At 41.8% G+C, this 24,469-nt stretch overlaps 1 protein-coding gene across 1 annotated transcript in view; it reads left to right on the top strand.

Annotated features, from left to right (window-relative positions):
* The window catches only part of PRKG2 (protein kinase cGMP-dependent 2), a gene marked incomplete at its 5' end in the record, with an annotated part of 76,471 nt that overhangs the window by 41,295 nt on the left and 10,707 nt on the right, over nt 1–24,469 (top strand). Inside the window, 6 exons of the mRNA XM_081333230.1 lie at nt 5,812–5,906; nt 8,358–8,426; nt 13,394–13,492; nt 19,010–19,151; nt 21,128–21,264; nt 22,792–22,881. Coding sequence (XP_081189356.1) covers nt 5,812–5,906; nt 8,358–8,426; nt 13,394–13,492; nt 19,010–19,151; nt 21,128–21,264; nt 22,792–22,881 — 632 coding nt within the window. The remainder of the gene's footprint in view (nt 1–5,811; nt 5,907–8,357; nt 8,427–13,393; nt 13,493–19,009; nt 19,152–21,127; nt 21,265–22,791; nt 22,882–24,469) is intronic.

Below are 24,469 nucleotides of genomic sequence, written 5' to 3'. Positions count from 1 at the left end.
CTAAAATAGTCTTTGGATCTCAGCCAAAGCCTTCAAAAGCAGCAGTTGAAAACCCCCCAGAAAGAAATCATTCCTCTTCCTTATGCAAGGGGGTGGGGTGAGGAAGGGGAGAGAGACTTAATGAAAAAACATTTATGCATTAACTATTGGAGAACAAACACATCATGCATGAAAAGAGACAGATGGTGTGTAACCAAGTTGGCAAGCTCTAGATATAAACACTGATGTTGGCCACTTGCAAGGATCAGTTCTTCTTGGTTTCTGCTAAACAATATTTGCAGAATCTGGAAACCAAGAAGATAAGATGGATATTTGTTACTATATTTGGGCTGCCAAAACCCAGAGTAGCTAACAAGAAAAAATTGGCATTGAAAAGTCTCTTTGCTGCCATCTAGTGATTATCTGGGTTGCTGCAAGCTGGATCTGCACTAATATTTGTAAGACATTTAAACCCGGGAGTGAGAATTGGAATCAGATTTGTTTAAAGCTAGAAACATGCAACAGTTGCGCCTATTATTATAAGTATTAACATAAACATTATTGCTGGGATAGGACTCACTCCATAAAGCAAAATAAGTAAGTCTGTAAACCAGAATATCATTGACGTGCTATCTTAATGAAAAATAATATGATAACTCCTTAACATATTTAATATATTTTTCCTACCTTGATAATTTAGAAGTACCATTTGGAGACACATGGGATTTTGAAGTTCATTTGTTATAGAATCATAGGACTGTAGAATTAAAAGAAAACTTAAGGATCCGGTCTAACCACCTGTGATGTTCAGGAAAGCCAATTAACAATCTATGAGAAGTGGCTGTTTTCCTTCGTAAACAGCTCCATGGATAGAGAACCCATAACATATATAACAGACCATTTCATTTCATGGTTGTACAAACTTTACCCTCAGGAGGTTTTTCACTCTATTTCAATGAAATCTAAGTAGCTGCAATTGATATCCTAGTCTCTGTCGTCTATTTTCTATGGTCTTCTCTGTAGCTCCGCTTTTAGGGCTCTCTTCAGTCTTCTTTCTCCAGACTGAACATCTCAACTTCCTTCAACCTGCCCTCATGTCTTTACTTCCAACCCCAACAGTAACCTCTGCTGAATCTAATCAAAGCTCTATGTCAGGATCCACCCCAATCCACGTCTTAGGAAAACAAAAACTCTTGGAGTCAGTTCTAGTCCAAAAGGAAATTTTACTAGGACATGTTTGGTTGTGGAAATACAAGACAGGACCTAGTATTGTTTTACAGATTGAAACTTTATAAAGAGTTCCCGGTTCAACCCCCCCTTCCCTCAACCCCATTTGGTCAGCCCCCCATCATTTACTTCATGTCATCCCTTTCGTGGGAACTTCAGATCTTTACGGTTATTGCCTTCTTCCTTTACAGATTCAAATGGAGACACAGGCCAGATGCCTTCTTCCCTTTTGTTCCCCCAGTTCAAAAGGTTTCCCTTGGTCTTTGAAATAACCTAAGGCAGGCTGAATCCACATCCGGTTCTCCTTCCTTGGGAGATGGCAGAATCCGGGGGGGGGGGGAGATAATGTTTTAAACATACATTTATGAATGTGATATAAATGGATTCTGACACTCTATCAAGTTTTAATCTCCATCGAGGTGCCTCCAGGAATCTCTTAAGAGAGGGAAAGGAAGGCAACTGCTTTTGTCTATTTATTCTATAACCAACATACATTGTCCCTGATCATGGTGGGTCCATGTAGTTATCCTAGCTATGAATATAAGAAGAGTCCAGCTGGGGGGGGGGGAAATCAAAAGCCCATCTGATTCAATATCTGGTTTTCCAGAATGACCAAACATATACCCTGTTTCCCTGAAAATAAGACCTAACCGGAAAATAAACCCTACCATGATTTTTCAGGATGCTTGTATAATATCAGCCCTACCCCCAAAATAAGCCCCAGTTAAGATAATCAGCCAGACGGATGCATTTATTACCGTATTTTCCTGAAACTAAGACGTAACAGGAAAATAAGCCCTAATGAGTCTTCTGGAGCAAAAATTAATAAAAGACCCAGTCTTATTTTTGGAGAAGCATGGGTAGAAATATTGCCATAAAGAATGGATAACTTCCCATCAATTGTCCCAAAGATGCTTTTTCACGAGGCAACTGGACTTTCTTGTTTTTCTTTGAAGACGTTTCGCTTCTCGTCCAAGAAGTTCTTCAACTCTTGACTTGGATGAGAAGTTAAACATCTTCAAAGAAAAACAGGAAAGTGCAGTTGCCTCTTGAAAAAGCAACTTTGGCACAACCATGATCTGGATGACTGAGAATTTTCATAGACCTTCCCATCTATTGCACTCAAAGGGACCTCCCCTCTAATCCTAGAGCCAAAGTATCCAGGATTATAGCGCTAGCGTCAATAGCCTTGTCCATCATTAATTGAAGTCTTCATTTTATTTAAAACTATGCAGAAAAGTGACCTTTATCCACATCTCATAGCTTGATAGAAGACTTGGTTTTCCTTCCCCTGGATGAATCCAAGTTCAAAGGGAAAAAAATTACTCCCTTTCCACTTTTTTCTTACCATTTATACTACAAAGGGGGATCTTTTTTAATGATAGGATATAGGGAACAATAATAAATACATTAAGTTTGAGATGTGTTATTCTCCTTCACAATCAGCCTGTCAATCACTTTAAGGTCTGAAACACTGTCGTCTTTTTTTTTTTAAGGAAATCTACAATAGAACCCAATTGTTTAAAATTTTCTTGCATTTCTTCTGTTCGGTGATAATATTAGGAGAATCTGTACAGGTAGTCCTCGGCTTACAGCCATTCATTTAGTGACCATTTGACGTTACTGAAAAAAATGACCTATGACCGTTTGTCACACTTCATGACTGTTGCCGCCTCCCCACGGTCACGTGATCAAAATGCAGATGCTTGGAAACTGGCATGTACTTATGACGGTTGCAGTGTTTCAGGGTCATGTGATTCCCTTTTGCGACCTTCTGACGAGCAAAGTCAATGGGAAAACCAGATTCACTTAACAACCTTGTCACTAACAGCTGCAGCGGTTCACTTAACAACAGTGCCAAGAAAGGTCGTAAAATGGAGCAAAGCACACTTAACAAATCTCACTTAGCCAACGGAAATGTTGGGCTCAATTGTGGTCATAACTCAAGGACTACATGTAAAGTGTATTAAACATAGATACATCACTATTTCAGAATGAGTAACTGCAGAGATGGGGCACATTTAAGCATGCTCTCACCTGGGCATATAAATTACAAACTGCCCTCTTTTGTGTTATCTTTCTTTCGGAAAAATCTACTGGAGTGAGTTTGTATATTAAGTTTCATTCGGTCCTACATTTTTTAAAAAAGGGGGGGGAATCTCCATGTAAAAAAAACTCACTTCACAAAAAAATAATGGGAACATTTTCCCTTGAAGTATAAGCTTTTTACTTGCAAGGGGATTATTTTAAATGAGCTGTTCCCTTACCTTCAAATTGATGCGGGGCGTTTCTTTGTATTACTTCGCATCATTTTTGCAAACTCGGAAGATCAAGCAAGATTTACACTCTTAACCATCACAATAGCTACGTGGGATATGCAGTCTTTCATCACTTGATTCCTGCTGCCCTGCTCTTTATCCATGCTCTTTGGCAAAGATTCACACGTATAAGAATATGATTTCACCACATTGCAGTCTCAGTATGCTGGAATCTCTGCAGACTTTTTCTGTTTTTATTTTAGTTGTTTGTGTCTCACCATTATTATTTTTACAAACAACTTAAGGTTCCACCTCCTATTTTTCACACAACAGCAGCCCTGTGAGATGAGTTGGGTTGAGAGAGAGTGACTGGCTCAAAGTCACCCAGCCCATCATGCCTAAGGCGGGACTTGAATTCACAGTCTCCTGGTGATTGGGCCAAAGTCACCCAGCTGGCTTTCATGGCTAAGGCAGGACTTGAACCCACAATCTCCCACTTTGTAGCCTGGTGTCTTAACCACTAGATCAAACTCTCTCTCTTTTTGGGAAATGGATAATGTCCAGCCTTAAGTTGTAAAGTCCCAGCCCACACATAGGAATTAGAACATAGAAATCATAGAGTTGGAAGGGTCCTTAGAAGTCTTCTAGTCCAACCCTCTGCTCAAGCAGGAGACCGCATACCATTCCAAGCAGAAACTGGCAGCTTTGGAAATAAAGCCAAAATTTAAAGTCTCTTAATGGTGGAGTAAGGGACGCGGTGGCTCAGTGGGTTAGGACACTGAGCTTGTCGATCAGAAGGTCGGCAGTTTGGCGGGTCGAATCCCGAGTGCCGCGTAACAGAGTGAGCGCCTGTTACTCGTCCCAGCTTCTGCCCACCTAGCAGTTCGAAAGCACGTAAAAATGCAAGTAGAAAAATAGGGACCACTACGCTGGGAAGGTAACAGCGTTCCATGCGCCTTTGGCGTCTAGTCATGCCGGCCACATGACCACGGAGACGTCCTCGGACAAGCGCTGGCTCTTCGGCTATGAAACGGAGATGAGCACCGGCCCCTAGAGTCGGAAACGACTAGCACGCATGTGCGGGGGAACCTTTACCTTTACCTTTTACCTAATGGTGGAGTGGAGGGGTGGTGGTGGTGAGAAGACGACAAGGTAGGAAAGGAACAATATCGTTACAATGGGTAAAGGGGGAAAAAACCATCCCAAAACATCAGTTGTGTTGTTTTTTTTTATACTTCCACTGACATAAGTGTGCATTGAAGTCTCTGCCTGAAATAGTAAAATCCACCTCATTTTTTACATTTAAAAGAAATTAGGGAAGATATGTCTTTATATTTTTCTTTATCTGATCAACTGGGCAGGTAAATACAGTATTTGGCTGGCTCTATATATGTGTCTCGGTTTGGACTGTAAACAAAAAAGTCTTTGTGACACCTCTTGATAACATTGGGATGACTTTAGAAGGAGAGCAATGTGAAAGTGCCAAATATCATTATGAAACAAAACAGCTTAGGACGTCCTGTTTTGCTGGTTCAATCTAGAGAGCCACAAGGACAAAATCTCTTTGCAAAAACCCGGCCATCATGAAGGTTTGCTATAATTGGAACTGATATTAACTCAATAATCTGTGAGCTTCAGAGAACAATTGATTCAATTCTAATTATACTAGCTTGGAACCCATGCCACATCCAATTATTATCCCTCGTTCTTTGTTTGATATTAGCTCTGGCACGCTCTGACTCTAGTGCCAAAAGTGTTCCAGAAAGTCTCAACAAAGAGACTTTAAGAGAATTGTTCGCTGTCGATCACTAAAAAGAGACGATCACAAGGGATTACATTCAGCTGTAGCCAATATTTACAATCTGTGATTCAGATCCTTGTCTCTGCTTTTCAAAGTCCAGCCTTGAGCTATAAAATCCCATTGGAACCTGCCATGATAAAAATACTCACTTTTCTGGTTATATCCCTTATTTTTTTTAAAAGTGTTATTTATTTATTTATATCTCATATTTATTATTTTTACAAACAACTCAAGGTGGCATACGTATCCCACCTTTTGGGTCCTCTATTTTCCTCACAACTACAACCTTGTGAGGTGGGTTGGGCTGAAAGAGAATGACAGGCCCAAATGGCTAAGGTAGGACTTGAACTCATGGTCTCTTGCTTTCTAAGCCGGTGCCTTCACTACTAGACTAAACTGGCTCTCCGGATGGATCGTTAATGGATCGTTTCGATGAAGGTCATTTATCTTAATGGATCGTTACGGTGAACATTAAGGATGAAGTATGTCTATTAAGCATATTGTATTTATTTTTGACAAGTAATTTAGTGGGTCTTCATTTCCTAGGTTAAGGTTACCCAGACCCCAGAAGGGCAAACCCAGCCTCAGTTGATTAAAACTTTGCAGAAAGGAGATTATTTTGGAGAAAAGGCCTTGATCAGGTTTGTTTAAAATTATTTCCCATTTGGAAACACTTCCATTGTTACTTAAAAATTTGAGGAGTTCAAAATGGAACAGGGACTGAGCAGACAAGGTAAGGACATAATTTTATTTTCAAGAAATTAACTCAGGGGGGTCCAACCTTGGCAACTTTAAGGCCTGTGGACTTCAACTCCCTGGGAGTTGAAGTCTACAGGCCTTAAAGTTGCCAAGGTGTAATATCCCTGAATTAACTAGTACTATAATTCATAGATGATTGAAAGAGTGGGCATGCATTCATGCTACCATTTTTCCCCACACTCTCTTCCATCCAAATTGTCTATCTTGGTTACTGTATGCTGATTTTTTTGTGCATCTGGTAGTTGCAATTGATGGATTTTTCGAAGCAGACGCTCTGATGCCTGGGCACAAGCCAATTCTGGAACTATTAATGAAACCATAGTTCAGAGTGTGCATTTGTGCAGCAATGAAATGAATTTATGAGATTTTTGTTGATTTATTTGTTAGTCACTTGATTTTTATCCTGCCTTTATTCATTTAGTATATAAGTAACTCGAGATGGCGAACATACATAATATTCCTGCCTTCTATTTTCCCCACAACAACCCTGTGAGATGAGTTGAGATAAGAGGTAGTGACTGCCTCATATTCCTCCAGGTGACTTCCATGCCTAAGATGGGACTAGAATTCACTGTCTCCTGGTGATTGGCACAGTCATTCAGCTGGCTTTCATATCTGAGATGGGACTAGAATTCACGGTGATTGCCTCAAAGTCACCCAGCTGACTTTCATGCCTAAAGCAGGACTAGAACTCACCCTCTCCTGGTGATTGGCCCAAAGTCACTCAGCTGGCTTTCATATCTAAGATGGGACTAGAATTCAGAGTCTCATGGTGATTTCCTCAAATTCACCCAGCTGACTTTCATACCTAAGGCAAGACTAGAAGTCACCATCTCCTGGTGATTGGCACAGGGCCATTCAGCTGGCTTTCATGCCTAAGGTAGAACTAGAACTCACAGTCTCCTAGCGATTGGCCCTAAGTCGCTTAGCCGGCTTTCATTTCTAAGACAGAACTAGAATTCATAGTTTCATGGTGATTGGCCTAAAATTACTCAACTGCCTTGCATATCTAAAGCAGAACTAGAATTTACTTTCTTCTAGTTTCCAGGTCAGCCATCTAACCACTGGCTTTAAAAAAAATAATTAAAAATTGAGAAGCATTGCTCTAAAACCAACAAAAACTGTCACTAAATCCATTTCACTGCTGCACAAATGCATACAGGACAATGCTGGGTCGATATTATTATTTTGTTTGAGCAACACCGCTGAAGTGAAATAAAAAAAGCATCACGAGCTTGTGTTAAAATTATCCATCTCAGGAACATTTAGCAGCACAGATGTAGAGAACCTGCAGAGATGATGAATTGGTTGTTAGGTATCAACAGTCCTTTGAACAGAGGAAACAGCAGGGATAGTAATAATGGGAGGATTTAAACTTTGAAGTGGCATTTGGACAAATAGATAATGCCTACTTAGGTAACAAATTAGCTTGCATGTTTCATCCATTTTTGTTCTGTAAAATCATTGTTAAAGAGATTTGCAAAGATATAATAGAAAACCGAGGTTACGCACAGGCATTTGGACAATCACCTGTCTGAGATAGTAAAGGTTCTTCTGCTTGAGCAGGGGGCTGGACTAGAAGACCTCCAAGGTCCCTTCCAGCTCTATTCTATTCTATTCTATTCTATTCTATTCTATTCTATTCTGTTCTGTTCTGTTCTGTTCTGTTCTGTTCTGTTCTATTCTATTCTATTCTATTCTATTCTATTCTATTCTATTCTATTCTATTCTATTCTATTCTATTCTATTCTATTCTATTCTATTCTTTTTAGTATCTAGTTGCTTGTCATAAATCAATGTGATCCTCTCTAGGTATAGTTTTAGAAGTAACTTTTATGCTCGAGGGAAACAGACTGTTAATAAGTGTATACAGATAATCCTTGACTTACAACAGTTTTGTGACTGTTACAAAGGTACAACAGCGCTGAAAAATGTAATTTCTGACCGTTTTTCACACCATTGCAGCACCCCCATGATCATGTGTTCAAAATTTGGACACTTGGCAACTGTGCAACATGATGGTTGCTGTGTCCCTGGGTCACGCGATCCCCTTTTTCGACCTTCTGATAAGCACAGTCAATGGGGAAGCCAGATTCACTTAACAACCATGTTGCTAACTCAACAACTGCAGTGATTCACTTAACAACTGTGGCAAGAAAAAGTTGTAAAACGGAGCAAAATTCACTTAACAACTGCCTTGCTCAGCAATGGAAATTCTGGACTCAGTTGTGGCCGTAAGTCCAGGACTATCTGTACGGGATTATAGCATAAATCTGACCTGTTACTTATTCTTATTATTTACCTAAAATCAACTTGTATGTTTCTGTTCACAGTGATGATGTTAGGTCTGCTAATATAATTGCAGATGAAAACGATGTGGAGTGCCTTGTTATTGACAGAGAGTAAGTATTCCCTTCCTGCACTGCTGACCTCTTTCAAGCAGCTTTTCCTATTCACCGATATGTTACATCAAAAATTTGTTCTCTTCACTTCTTTTTCCTTGCCCAAATTTGGAAGAGGTGGACATTAAGGGGAAGGTAGCAAAACAGGCAGACTGACCCTTAAGAGGAGAATATTCGTAGCTCAGGGTTTTTGCTGCTCTCTGAGCTTGGTTGATGTCTTGCAGACATTTCATTACCAAACTGGGTAACATCATCACTGCTAGTCCTAGATTACCTTGTTTGGGTAATGAAACATCTGTAAAACAACAACAACAACAACAACAATGAAGCTCCTCTCAAGAACCTCTCAACAGATCAGGAATCACCACTCTGCTCTGCACTGTAACATTGCAAGATCCTGAAGTTATTTGTGTTTACGATACTTGGTTTTGTCTGCAAAAAGCATGCGGTGGGCATTGTGCAATTATGTTATCAAGATATGCAGGAAGTGGGAAAATGATATAATTAAGCTCATGATTGATAGTGCTATCTCTTCTAACCTCAGAGATGTACCGTGGGGATACTTCATAGATTTGTTTTTGTTTGTTTTTTTTTAAAAAAACTTAAGAACATGCAGTTCCCATTTGGATCATCAAAGATTTTAATTACTGCAGAGTGGTATGCTCTGGCTGCTTAATTAGTAAATAAAGAAAATGTGGAAAATCTCCACAGTAGCAAACATTGAAATATTTCTAGTAAAGCATAAAAGGGAAAAGAAAGGCAGTTTGGTGTTGTTGTGATTCAGGGTCAGCCTGTGGGTTCGGCAGTTGGGTCGGACGATTCAGAGGAGGAGGAGGAGGGGTTTGGAGAGCCTGCAGAGGACAGTTCTGAGGCTTTGCGGAGCTCTCAGCCAGGCCCCTCCCATCTGGTTACTACGCAGACCCAGCTGTGTGAGCCTGACAGTGTGGATGAAGATGACCCACAGCTGGCCCTGTTCAAGGACGCCCAACGCAGGAGGCAGTCAATCGGGAGTAAACAGAGGAAGGCAATGGGGCACCTCGGAAGGAGGCAGAGAGAAGCCACGCCATGAACTGTATAAAAGGGGAATGCGTGGGAGGGCTGGTTTGCTGAAGGCAACCGCTTGAATAGCTCCTGTTTCATGGTTCGTGTTTCCTCTGTTTGCTCTGTTTGATGTTAATAAATTTGGCAGGCTTAGTTCCAGCCTCTTGCCGTTTTGTAAAGGGGTTGTCCCTGCCTTTTCTGCAGGGCCGGTAGTAGGCTGGTACAGAACAGGTGTAGTGGTTAAGGTAGCAAGATAAAATCAGGAGACTGTGAGTTCTAGTCCTGCCTTAAGCATAAAACCAGCTGTGTGGTTTCAGGTCAGTCAACTTTTTTTTAGGACTAGAAAGAATGCAAAGGCAAATCACTTTTGGAAACCTGGCTAAGAAAACTGCTGGTGCTTTTCCATGCAGTCACCAGGAGTCAAACTGACTTGAAGGTACAAAAAGAGGGTGGGGGGGTGAGGAGGAAAAACAGGCCTAGTTATTTTGCACGACTGTGGCTACAATAGGACTGGAATGGTTCGTGTTCGCTGCATCGCTGTTCAGGCAGGGGTGTCAAACTCAATTTCATTGAGGGCCGCATCAGCATTGCGGTTGCCCTCGGGGCCGGGTGGGTATGGCCAGGGTGGGTGTGGCCTACTGGGTGGGCATGGCTAGAGTGCGTATGGCCTACTGGGTGGGCGTGGCCAGCTCTACATCGTTCGCATCAAGGGTGCCTATGGGGGCCCGGGCAGGAGTGGGCCAGATCTGAGGGTCTCTGGCAGAAGGAGGGTCTCTGGGCCAGGGCCAAGGCGGTGGGGGCCGTTCCCTCACTGTTTCCAGGATGGCTTCGCGGGCCGCATGAAACCACTTTGCGGGCCGGATCTGGCCCCCGGGCCTTGTGTTTGACATGTCTGAGCTAGATGATTGTCTTTATCATCTTGAACTTTTATATTTTAATTGGTTTTTTAATATAGTGACTCCTGCATACGGTATACAGATATATTGACTAGACTGACATAACAGGAAATGTATAAATATCTAAGTTATACTCCAGTGAGCCTCCAGCCATATTAACAGGATGAAAATGAAAAACAGTGTGAATTTCGAATTGAATTGTAACCCTAGCATTGTTTCAAACAGTATTTTAAAACAGTACTTAAGCATTTCAGCAGATGTTACCTCTGTTATGAGTTGAATGGTATTTTGGTACTTAATTGGACAGTGTGGATTTTACCATGTTTGCAGTTTCTGTTCTTTGATCTTTGTTAGCATGTATATGGTTTTAAATTTAATGTTTCTGTTGATTGTATATCTTCCTGGGAATCTTGTATTTCAAGTGCAACTGCGAAAAAAAATCTAAAATAACTTTAATGTTGGCCATTTAGCCTTTCTGAGGCGCCTTTGATTTTTTTAGTCTAGGCAAAGAGAAAATGATGACTTTTATCAGGTTCCTGGTACCCTGCATTATACAGCTGATGATCTGGGTTTAATTTTTTAGATCCCAAGTTTGTTGGGTCTGTAATAGTGTGATAATTGCCTGCCATCTTTCTCACCTTTGAAAAGTGCAGTTGGATTGTTACTTTAGAGAATTAGTTTGCGGCAGCAATGTGCAGTGACTGCTGTGGGTGATTTTCTTTTTAATCATGTCATCAGAAAGGCCAGACCTCTGGATATTTTTCTATTTATCCATTGCACTATACAGTAGCAGCTGCTGATGCTTCTGTCACACTACGATTGTTGTTATAATTGTGGCTGGGTTCACAAATCATGCTAAGTGGGTTTGGCTTTGACTGATTGTGTTGCTGAACAGCTGTTGGGCCTTAGTCAAGTAAGTATAGTTAAGCAAACCGTGTCTTGGTGATGCATTAACCCAGCTTTAACCTCAGTGAGATGTGTTGGACTACGCTTTGCCTTATTGATTGGGAATTCTGGATATCATATCGCGGAAGTCCTTAGGTCGCATGTTACAAAAAGGTTGGATACAAAAAGAAAATAACAATAGCATTTAGACTTATATAAAGGTAAAGGTAAAGGTTCCCCCGCACATGCGTGCTAGTCGTTTCCGACTCTAGGGGCCGGTGCTCATCTCCGTTTCAAAGCCGAAGAGCCAGCGCTTGTCCGAGGACATCTCCGTGGTCATGTGGCCGGCATGACTAGACGCCAAAGGCGCACGGAACGCTGTTACCTTCCCACCGTAGTGGTCCCTATTTTTCTACTTGCATTTTTACGTGCTTTCGAACTGCTAGGTTGGCAGAAGCTGGGACGAGTAACAGGTGCTCACTCTGTTACGCGGCACTCGGGATTCGACCCGCCAAACTGCCGACCTTCTGATCGACAAGCTCAGCGTCCTAACCCACTGAGCCACCGCGTCCCTTTAGACTTATATATCGCCCCTTAAAGCTTTATAGCACTCTCCGGGCAGTTTACAACATTGAAACATTATTTGCATATTGCCCCCAAGAATCTGGGTCCTCATTGCACTGACCTCAGAAGGATAGAAGGCTGAGTCAACCTTGACCCCCGTCAGGATCAAACTCCAGGCTGTCGGAGAATTTCCCTGCAATGCTGTACTTTAATCACTGCAACATCAAGGCTCTCAAAACATGGCTAACTAAAATGAAAATAGAGGTTCACACATGTAAAAGCAGATGAGAAGGTCTTTCCAGATGTTGTTAGACTGTTGTCCAGCCCCCTTCACTAATTTCCAGGATAGTTAGGACATTTAACATCTGGAAGGCCACAGGTTATATCACTCCTATCTCTGTACTGAACTGGAAAAAAATCTAAAAGCACAGGGCTTTTCAACCTTTTCAGCCATTGTACCACTTTTAGGATATGGCAACATCCGAGTACCACCAGTCGCCTAGCAAGGTGTCAAAAATTTGATGACCCCCCAAAAAAAAGGAAAAAAGTGATGAAGTACAGGTAGTCCTTGACTTACAACAGTTCGCTTAGTGACTGTTCGAAGTTACCATGGCACTGAGAAAAGTGCCCCCCAAGCCACAGCCGAGCAAGACACCTGCCTGCCCGCCCGGCAGCGCTCTTCCTCCTGTCTGAGGTTTTCATTGTGAGCATTTCTGTTGAGGATTGGCAGTGGGGATGGGGTGGGGGGTGTTTGGTTTTTATCCCCCCCCCCACTGGGTCATTGCAGCAGGTTTTGATCACTTCACATGACCCTGGGTCACTGTGACTGTCATAAATATGAATCAGTTGCCAAGCATCTGAATGTAAATCACAAGACCCTGGAGATGCTGCAACATTCCAGCTGATCGGCACTTCTTCTGGGCTCAGCAAAAGCGCCAGGATCAGCGCCGAGCTCCAGCTGGATCCTTGTGCTGATCCCGGCGCTTCCACTGAGCCCTGGTGGCCCCGAAAGCGCTGATCCTAATGCTTCCGCTGAGCCCTGACAGCCCTGCAGCTCCAGCCGTCTCTCGCTCAGGCTTGTGCGGTGCTGCCACCGGTTCAGCTCATTCCCCTCCCCCACTACCCCTTTTCTAGGATGGTCATGTACCACCTGTCAGGTGCCAATGTACCACAGGTGGTACCCGTACCACTGGTTGAAAAGCCCTGTACTAGCAGCTAGAATGTAGATCAGCCTTCATCAACCCCTATCACTCACATCCTGACTATCAAATGGCTGGGCTGGCTATATGTCTATGGAGATTCTCAGTCATCCAGGTTATGATTGTCCCAAAGGTGCTTTTTAAAAGGCAACTGGACTTTCTTATTTTTTTTCCCTAGAACTGAAGAAGCTTCTTGGATGAGAAGTGAAACGTTTTCAAGGGGAAAAAAAACAAGAAAGTCTAGTTGCCTGTTGAAAAGCACCTTTGGGCTGGCTATAGTTTATGAGATTTAAAATAGCTCTTATCTCCACAGAAGGCTGCTGCAATATTTTATTTTTCTAGCAAAAGGATATGTTTTGACTCACTTCTGTTGTATTTGCAGAACTTTTAATCAAACAGTTGGAACATTTGAAGAACTGCAAGCATACCTTGTGGGTTATGTAGCAACTTTGGCTCGAGACGATGAAAAAAGGCACGCTCAGTAAGTCTTGCAATTGGTTTCTGTAAGGAAGGTAATCTCACCAATGTTGTGTCAAATTAGATAAAATTGGAACAGCGGGCTTCTAAAATATAGACAAAAAATTCTACCGCCTCTGGTGTTGCTAGTTTGGTAAACATTTTGGTCAACACTTTGAAGCTTAAGAAAATCAACAGCCATGGACTTTTTTATTTTAGCAAACAGTTAAGAATAATAAAAATACAAGACTTTGCTTTAATGAATATGAGATGCTGCCCTTTGCTTCCAAATGTTTTCTGCTAGAACTGTTCAGCAATGACACATTCTAAACCAGCTGCTATTTCATATCTGGGCCCGTGTTTCCATAGTGCGTGTAAGTGACAATTACTTGGCAATTTTTCAAGCTTCCGACATCTTTTCCATAATTCAGCGTCCTCGTTTCACCTTCTGCTCTTTACATACAAATGTTCAATTTGGATTCCCCGTACAAGATGATAGGAAACTCTTAAGCATGCAGGTCTGAAATGTTCTCTGAGGTCTTGCTTGCAGTCTTAAGTTCAGCATCCTGCCAGTCGTGTCCCCTAAAACCAAACTCACCCAAGACCAGTAATTTGCGCCATCTCCCAGTGCTAAGCCAGTTTAAATCAATGTAAAGGACTTGCTGTAAGCTTAAGCTCTCTACAAGAATGTGAACTACTAACAGTCAAAGCAAATTGGCGGTAGGTAAGAGTCAGCGGAATTCGAGGTGAGCTGGACTTAGATCTCCTGTGGGCACGAAGGGACTTGAGACTAATGACGTGCTTAACCCCTCCCTCTGGCTCAGCCTGGTTATCTCCTACAGAGGCTTCTAAAATTCGGTTTTAATTCTACTAAGGGATCCACAGTTTCTTTTTAAGACTCCCATATTATGGGTTATTTTATAAATACAGTACTTTTATTCTTAGCAAGGACAGAACATGTATATTCCCAGAAAAAAAGCTAATCAAGATCATTTACTGCTGTCTGTCAGCACCATCACTATTGGAGATGCTGCTTGAAGCCGTGGAGATGCGGCCATTCTTCACAGCAATTAGAGATGGTCCTCAGTTTCAGTTCTCAACGTGATGCTCACCTTTGACCACGCTGGGTGGCAATTCTGGGAATTATACTTCCCAATAAAGGAGGGTGGAAATGTGGGGTTCTTGATGCTCTCCGAGTTTGCTTGTTTTCTTGCAGACGTTTCATTACCCAAACTAGGCAACATCATCAGTAAGGAGTGGGGTTTGCTACTCTACTTCCCACACTGTACTTGTCACAGATTTGGAGGGCAAAAGCTTGAAATAGCCAAGTGCCCCATCAGTCTTGTTCTTGTTTCAGTCCTTCTGATTTTAAGAGATTACAGGTAGTCCTCAACTTACAACCATTCATTTAGTGACTGTTTGAAGTCACAATGGCACTGGAAAATGTGACTTGTGACCATTTTTCAGACTTACAACCATTGCAGCATCCCCATGGTCACGTGATCTTAAACTTTGGATGCTTGCCAACTGGCGCATATCTATGACGGTTGCAGTGTCCCGAGCTTATGTAATCACCTTTAGTGACCTTCTAATGAGCAAATTCAATGGAGAAGCCTTATTCACTTAACAACCATGAAACTAGATTAGACTAGATTAGACTAGGACTAGACTAGACTAGACTAGACTAGACTAGACTAGACTAGACTAGAATAGAATAGAATAGAATAGAATAGAATAGAATAGAATAGAATAGAATAGAATAGAATAGAATAGAATAGAATAGAATAGAATAGAGCTGGAAGGGACCTTGGAGGTCTTCTAGTCCAGCCCCCTGCTCAAGTGGGAGAACCTATACCATCTCAGGCAGGTGAATGTCTAGTCTCTTCTTAAAAATCTCCAGTGATGAAGTACCTACAACTTCTGGAGGCAAGCTGTTCCACTGGTTAATTGCCTTCACTGTCAGGAAGTTTCTTCTTAATTCCAGGTTGCTTCTCTCTTTGGTGAGTTTCCAACCATTGCTTCTCGTCCTGCCCTCTGGTGCTTTGGAGAATAGTTTGATGCCCTCTTTTTGGCGGCAGCCCCTCAAATACTGGAATACTGCTATCATGTCACCCACTACCTTAACAAATGCAGAGATTCAATTAACAACTGTGGCAAGAAAGGCCTCAAAATGGGACAGAACTCATTTAACAAATGTTTTGCTTAGCAACATAAATTTTGGGCTCAATTGTGGTTGTACGTCAAGGGCTACTTGTGTTCTACTGGTCTGAAATAAAAACAGGAACGAGTGCTTGGGAAAAAAGAAATAAAAATTGATTTTTCCAATGCTTTTATTCTTGCTTCATTACTGTAAACTCACAAAAGGCCCTGAGAGCTATAATCAAGTCGGATGACTGTTTATTGAACAAATTACTATTTCAGGCTACGGATATATACACACAGAGAGAGAATGCAATTGATATTTAACGTCTCATGAAATGTTGCTATTTTATCAGGACTTTAAATAGCACTGTGGGCGATGCCTGGGGTTCATTTGCATGTTTTTTTTGACATCTGAAGGGGGAAGGAGATCTTGCAAATTTCTTTGGACTGCTTCACTTTTGCTTCCATCAGATTTTCCTTCAGTAGAAGATTTAAAACTCCATTTTCCCAGTTAGTTCTCCTAAAGTTTTCTCATTATTTTCCCCCGGGCCAGTACAGGTAGTCCTCGACTTACAACAGTTGATTTAGTGACTGTTCAAAGTTACAACAGCACTGGGGGGAAAAAAGGACTTATGAAAACTGGCTCATATTTATGACGGTTGCAGTGTCGCGTGGTCACCTTACTAACTTAACAGCTGCAGTGATTCACTTAGCAACTGTGGCAAGAAAGGCTGTAAAATGGGGGAAAACTCACTTAACCAATGCTTTGCTTAGCAGCATAAATTTTGGGCTCAGATGGTCTTAAGTCGAGGACTACCTGAACTGAATTTTTTTTTTATTCCATTTATATCCCGCCCTTCTCCGAAGACTCAGGGCAGCTTACAAGCTTAGCAGTAGCCTTCATTCTATGTATATGCCTGCTTATTAGGGCTTTCACACACACCCAAAGCGGCATTATTACAAAGTCAGCTTAATTGCCCCCAACAATCTGGGTCCTCATTTTACCTACCTCGGAAGGATGGAAGGCTGAGTCAACCTTGAGCCTGGTGGGACTCGAACCTGCACTAATTGCAGGCAGCTGGTGTTACTTAAGGAGGCATTAGCCCACTGCTCCACCAAGGCTCTTATTCCCTATTGTACAGCAAACTTGCATCCTTATGATAAGTATCTTTGAATTCAAGGCCCTGAAAACATACCGGGCAAACTAAGCATCCTGATTCTGTTGAGTAAGATCAGTCATGAAGCTGCTGCAGTTATTGTGACAGAAACACAAATCAAGTGAGAAAAGGCACTCTTCTTCCTTTTGTTGTGATATCATTAAAAGACATGCTTTGCCCCAAGCACTGTCCTCTTGGTGTGACAACTGCAGGATCCCTTGAAGAATCAAATCCCTACAACCTGCCTCCAGAAGCTGTGCATGCTCCAACACTGGAAGTTTTTAAGGAGAGACTGGACAGCCCTTTGCCTGAAATGGTATCGGGTTTCCTGCCTGAGCAGGGGGTTGGACTAGATGACCTCCAAGGTCCCTTCCAACTTTATTATTATTATTATTACACACGTGTAGAAAGAGAACGGACTCCTTCCTTCTCCCATTCGTTCCATCAGATGGTGTCCCCGCAGTCGACAAATGCCGTTCAATTTTCCATTGAAACGAATCGGGAATTCTTTCCAAATGGTGAGAAACATGGATTGTTCCTTCCACGTCTGCTCGTGGCTCCTGGTCTCCTTAAGTCTCCTTCGAAAAAGTTCCAGTGGCTTTCCAGACTCTGACTGAACCCTCTCCTTCCTCCCAGCTATATATATGCACAGAAAGACAGGCTGTAAGTCAAAATCATAAATTCATCACGAACGTCAGGAGATCTAAGATTTACCACCGTTGCTGCTAAATGTCATGATTCCGATAGATGGAACCGTTTAAAAGAACTTCAAGGCAAGGGTGTCTTCCTTAAAGGACATTTAATTTTGGAAACAAGATATGGGCACGTACAAAGGTGAACCCAAGACTAAAGTTTCCTCCCTCTGGTTACAAAAGTTACAAGTTGCAATTCCCACCCCAATTTGCTGTCATAAATCACATTCACCGATTGTTGCAAAAAGCAGGCTCTCCTCCCAGCTCACCAACCCGCCAAAATGTTGTCAGCAATGACCTGGGTTCTCACACATATGAATTGTTTTGGCTAACAGAACTACACACACACGCCCTCCTTCATCTAAAGTCTCTAAACTCATATGTGGCAACGGAGACAAAATGAAAATGGCTTCAGTTCGGTTTGTCGCAGCGTTGACACTAGAACTCAAAAAACAAAGATATTGGCGCTAAAGCCCAGTAGTGATTCTATAGTATTTCTGAAGAAGGTCTCCACTATTAAGTTCTAATTAACCCTGCTGTCCACTAGACCAGGCTGCAACTGCAGAGAAGAGCAACAAAAAAAAGATTAGGGCAGGGCTTTTCAACCTTTTCACCCAATGTACCACTTTTAGGATATGGCAACATCCGAGTACCACCAGTCACCTAGCAAGCAAGGTGTCAAAAACTTGATGACCCAAAAAAAAGGAAAAAGTGATGAAGTGCAGGTAGTCCTTGACTTACAACAGTTCTCTTAGTGACTGTTCAGAGTAACACAATGGCACTGAAAAAAGTGCCCCCCAAGGCACAACCGAGCAAGACAACTGCCTGCCCTCCCGGTGGCGCTCTTCCTCCTGCCCGAGGTTCTCATTGTTGTGAAGATTTCTGTTGAGGATTGGCAGCGGAGGTGGGGTGGGGGTGTTTGGTTTTTATCCCCCCCCACCTCTGCTGGGTGGTTGCAGCAGGTTTGGGACACTGTGACTGTCATAAATATGAATCAGTTGCCAAGCATCTGAATGTAAATCACAAGACCCTGGAGATGCTGCAACATTCCAGCTGATTGGCGCTTCTTCTGGGCTCAGCAGAAGCGCCAGGATCAGCGCCGAGCTCCAGCTGGATCCTTGTGCTGATCCCGGCACTTCCACTGAGCCCTGATGGCCCCAAAGAAGCGCTGATCCTGATGCTTCCGTTGAGCCCCGACAGCCCTGCAGCTCCAGCTGTCTCGGGCTTGTGCGGTGCTGCCTCCGGTTCAGCTCATTCCCCTCCCCTGCTACCACTTCTGTAGGATGGTTGTGTACCACCTGCCAGGTGCCAATGTACCACAGGTGGTACCCGTACCACTGGTTGAAAAGCCCTGGATTAGGGGACTGGAGGCTAAAACAAACAGATCACGTGAACGTGTTAATACCACTTTACAATGCCTTAGTAAGAGCACACTTGGAATACTGCATTCAGTTTTGGTCACCACGATGTAAAAAAGATGTTGAGGCTCTAGAAAGAGTGCAGGCTGAATCAGACTGAACATCCTGATAGGTCTTTTTTTTTTTAATGCAGAGTGGAGCGACTCCCTCGTGACATCTCTCTGGAGATAATTCAGTTGAAAGAAAAAGTTACCCAGTTTCCTGCCTCCTGCCCTTTTCAGCACCTGGAAATTGTTGCGACTTTGGGTGTTGGTGGATTTGGAAGAGTTGAGCTTGTAAGAATTTAGCGTCTGAGTTGGGATTGGGAGAGTGATTGATACCAATTTTTGCTTCGGGTGTCTAAGACTTAATTTCTTATGATGTTTCATTTGTTTCTTTGTCCCTTCTCACAAAATTCTTCAAAGCTTTAACGAGCATCTTTTGTACATTTAATATAAGAAAAGTACCCAGCTCTCTCTTTTGGTTTGTTATTTGTATCTCTTTTAGTTGTTAAAATTATCTATCTTGTCTGTCTGTCTGTCATCTATGTATTCATCCATCCATCCATCCATCCATCCAATCCATCTATATCTTCTGTCTGTCTGTCTGTCTGTCTATCTATCTATCTATCTATCCATCCATACACCCACCCACTCCACTCCACTCCAATCCAATCCAATTCAGCTAGCCAGCCAGCTAGCTAGCTGTCATCTATCTATCTATCTATCTATCTATCTATCTATCTATCTATCTATCTATCCATCCATCCATCCATCCACCCACCCACCCACCCACCCACCCCACCCAAGCCAAGCCAAGCCAATTCATCCATCCAGCCAGCCAGCCAGCCAGCCAGCCAGCCAGCCAGCTAGCTAGCTATCATCTATCTATCTATCTATCTATCTATCTATCTATCTATCTATCTATCTATCTATCTATCTATCTATCTATCTATCTATCTATCTATCTAGTGCTTTTTTTGTAAAAGAAAAAGGTGCTGGAACTCACACATGTCATACAACCTGCCTTGCCTACCCTACAAGGTTCCATCCAAAAAAGGTGCCGGAACTCCGTTCTGAGCGCTGAGCGTTCTATGAGAAAAAAAGCCATCTATCTATCTATCTATCTATCTATCTATCTATCTATCTATCTATCTATCTATCTATCTATCTATCTATCTATCTATCTATCTATCATCTATCTATCTTATTTATCTCTCTATTCTTATCTACCTATCTCTAGCTATATACAGTATATATCATCTTTCTCTTTCCATCATAACTACATTTGTCTGTCTGTCTGTCTGTCTGTCTGTCTGTCTGTCTCTATCTATCTATCTATCTATCTATCTATCTATCATCATCATCATCATCATCATCATCATCATCATCATCATCATCAATCTCCCATCTTTATTATTTTCACAAACTCAAGGCTGTGTTGGTTTCTTTGATATATCCAGTGTAGCATCTTACTATATTATTCTTGCAGTCTGTCATTTTTAAATCAATTTTCAGATCAGTCTTTGCTTCCCCATCCCAGAAAAGGATGACCAAAAGATCATCTATCTATGCTCTAAAAAAAATCTATACATATGCTAAAGTCCACTGTTCTTGGTGAAAATAGTTTGGGCATGTTTTGGTGTTTGCTGAATGGCAGATCCAATACGCTTGACAAAATTGTCTTATTGGAAGTGATCCTCTGCTTACATTCTTGGTTATTGGGGTTTGAAACACATGCCAAGAACTTGTTTCTAAACCTGGGAATCCTTGAAATGCATTGACTTCATCTCCAAGAATTAATTCTCCAAAAATCAGGGTCACTGCTGAGAATTCTGGGAATTGAAGTCCAAATATTTAGAACAGGGGTCTCTAAACTTGGCAACTTTATGACTTGTGGACCTCAATTCCCAGAATTCCTCATGCTTGCTGGAGAATTCTGGGAGTTGAAGTCCGCAAGTCATAAAATTGCCAAGTTTGGAGACCCTTGATCTAGAACAGAGGTGTCAAACTGCCGGCCGCAGGCCAGGTGCGTCACACCGAAACCGCACCCACCCCATTGCCGGCAATGGGGAAAAAGTTGTGAAATGTCATGAAACGTCACGTGACGTTGCGAGTTTTAACACCCCTGATCTAGAAGGTGCCAACTGAGGGAGGATGCATCACATCTTGGATTTATAATTCTATTCTGCTGTTATTCTGAAGAATTTGGAAAAGGGAGAGAACTCATGTTTTTGATTCTGACATTATATTTTCTTTTCTGGTGACTTCAGGTGAAAGTTAAGAATGAGAACATAGCATTTGCCATGAAATGCATTAAGAAGAAGCACGTAGTGGATACCAAGCAACAGGAACATATTCATTCCGAAAAGAAAATTCTAGAAGAGGCCTGTTCGCCATTCATTGTGAAGTAATTTTAAAAAATTATTTATATAAACCTATTTCTTAAAAAAAAAAATCTCTTTCAAAAAATGACACGGTCTGGATAGGGCATCACTGTTTCTTCACACTCTTCCCGAAACCATGAATCTCATTCTCACTCTCCATTCTGCAACACGTTGTTATCCCCTGCAATTCCCTTTTCGGCTGTTTTTCTGTAGTTGGGAAGTTGTGACAATATGTTTTTGCTTAACAAGAAAAGTTGAGGGTACTGGATTCATTGTCCTTGCATCATTCATCGTATATAGTGAGTAGTTGCGTTTAGTGGAGAACTTTCCATGGAACTCTTGTATACAAGTAGTCCTCGACTTACAACAGTTCATTTAGTGAGCATTCAAAGTTACAACATACAAAGTTACAAAGTGACTTATGACCATTTTTCATACGACCGTTGCAGCGTTCCCCCTGGTCACATGGTCAGAATTCAAGTTGCTTGGCAACTGGTTCATATCTACAACAGTTGCTGTGTCCTGGGGTTATTTGCGACCTGCTGACAAGCAAAGTCAATGGGGAAGCCGAATTCACTTAACAATCGTGTTACTAACTTGACAATTGCAGTGATTCACTTAACAACAGAAAAGTCATAAAATGGGGCAAAAGTCACTTAACAAATGCTTCACTTAGCAAGATAAATTTTGGGCTCAATTGTGGCTGTAAGTAGAGGACTACCTGTACTTTAGATCAGAGGTCACCAACCTTTTCAAGCTGGCGGCCCAGAGGGACAGGGAGCAGCTACACACACCGCACGCACACAAACAGGGCCACAAGTGAACAGGGCCATGCACACCCCATATGCGCACAGGCACTAGCCCTACTGCTGCTAGTCCCATGTGCATGCGCAAACAGGCCATGCAGCCCACATGACGCTAGTTTGCTTGTTTGCACAGGCTCTGGCCCCACCACAGCTAGTCCCGTGCACATGTGCCAAAAGGTCTGCAGGCACATATGCACGTGAGTGGGGGTGAGTGCACGCATGTGTGCATGCACTGGCCAGCCAGTCTTACATGTGTGCACGCACTGGCCAGCCAGTAGGCCACAGCCACAGCCTGGCAGTGGGCCACAGACCATAGGTTGGGGACCTCTGCTTTATATTTCTGATTTTTCTAGGTTCTCAAACCTTTACAAGTAGAACAGTGTCGTATTTCACTCAGTTGCCCATTACTATCCTCAACTGTCTATGGGTGATTTGAATCTGAATTGATTTTTATAACAAACTTTATGAAAAGGACACATTTTCTCCTCTACAAAAAAACCTTCTTCCACCAAGTTTTTAATTCTAGGTGATTGTTCATGAATGTCCCCCTTGGTTGGGTTGATCAATATTCTTTGTATTCCCATTTTACCCAGAGAGTCCAGATTTTGGTGGGTCAAAAGAATTGTTCCTACAGGCACGCAGTGCTACAGAAATGTGATTATTGTTATTTTAGATACATTTTATCTTCAACTAGAATTGTTTGCCTATTGTTTCTTTCTCTCCTTTTTTTTTAACGTGCTTCAGGTTGTATCGTACCTTCAAAGACAACAAATACGTTTATATGCTCTTAGAAGCCTGTCTTGGAGGTGAACTATGGAGCATCCTCAGGGACAGGTATTATTATTATTATTATTATTATTATTATTATTATTATTATTATTATTATTATTATTATTATTATTATTATTTGCCCATTTTTACATTTTTATTAATGGCATTATACAAGTAGTCCTCAACTTACGACCACAACTGAGCCCCAAATTTCTGTTGCTAAGCAAGATATTTATTTAGTGAGTATTGTCCCATGTTTACGACGTTTCTTGCCATAGTTCTCAAATGAATCTCTGCAGTTGTTAAATTAAATACACAGTTGTTAAGTGAGTCTGGCTTCCCCATTGGCTTTGCTTGTCAGAAGGTCCCAAAAGATGATCACATGATCCTCTGGGACGTTGCAACCCGTCATAAATACGAGCTAGTTGTCAAGCATCCCAATTTTGATCACATGACCACGTGGATGCTGCAGTAGTTATAAGTGTGAAAAACGGTCATAAGTCCCTTTTTTCAGTGCTGTTGTAACTTTGGTCACTAAACAAACCATTGTAAGTTGAGGACTACCTGTAAAGGATATAAAAATGTGCAAGCCATACAATTGTATATAATTAGCAGGCTGGAAATTTAGATTATAATTAAACCATCTTTGAAAGAGTTGGGCTACCTTCCATCAGCTGAATGATGTGCTACAAAGTTGTGACTGGGAAAAAAAATCGACAAGTTGAAAGAGTTAATATCGGATGATCTAAATCAGACATGTCAAACTCGCGACGTCACGTGACGTTGCGCAACGTATTGGGATGGCTTTGCCGTTGCTGGCAATGGGGTGGGCGTGGCTTCCATGTGATGCATCCGGCCCGTGGGCCGGCAGTTTGACACCCCTGATCTAAATGGATCAAATGAGGTTTTTCGAACGGTGGTCCTTTACATAACAAATTTTTCTTAAGTGTGGCTTTGTTTGATTGCAGGTAGTCCTCGACTTGCAACAATTTGTTTAGTGACTGTTCAAAGTTATAACAACACTGAGCAGGCCTGATGACTCTTTTTCACACTTATGACCACTGCAGCATCCCCGTGGTCACATGATCAAAATTCAGAGGCTTGGCAACTGACATGTACTTACGATGGTTGCAGTGTCCCAGACTGGACAGCCATTTGCCTGAAATGGTATAGGGTTTCCTGCCTGAGCAGGGGGTTGGACTAGATGACCTCCAAGGTCCCTTCCATCATCATCATCATCATCATTATTTTATTATTATTATTATTATTATTATTATTATTATTATTATTATTATTATTATTATTATTATTATTATTATTATTATTATTAAATGGTATAGGGCTTCCGGCCTGAGCAGGGGTCAGACTCCAACGTCCCCTCCAACTCTCTGTTAAAATAACAATTCAAGTCTGATTGCTGTTAAAAAAGGCCAATTCCATGCTTGAAATTATTAGGAAAGAAATTTAAAAAAAACAATAATCCAGTAATATTCTTGTATAAATCTATGGTGAGATCACAATTGGTATTGATTAGCAGACCAGAAAAGCAATCATATAACATTGAAAAAAGGCCATGCAGAATTATTATGGACTAACAAAGTCTAGAGTGTCTGGGATTTTGATAGGGAGTTAAGGAAGTTATGATACAGGT

The sequence above is a fragment of the Vipera berus genome (genome assembly GCF_964194415.1).
Source record: "Vipera berus genome assembly, chromosome: 7".
Lineage (NCBI taxonomy): Eukaryota > Metazoa > Chordata > Lepidosauria > Squamata > Viperidae > Vipera > Vipera berus.
Note: the sequence above shows the minus strand (reverse complement) of the source record. Positions and strands in the feature narration are given on the sequence as shown.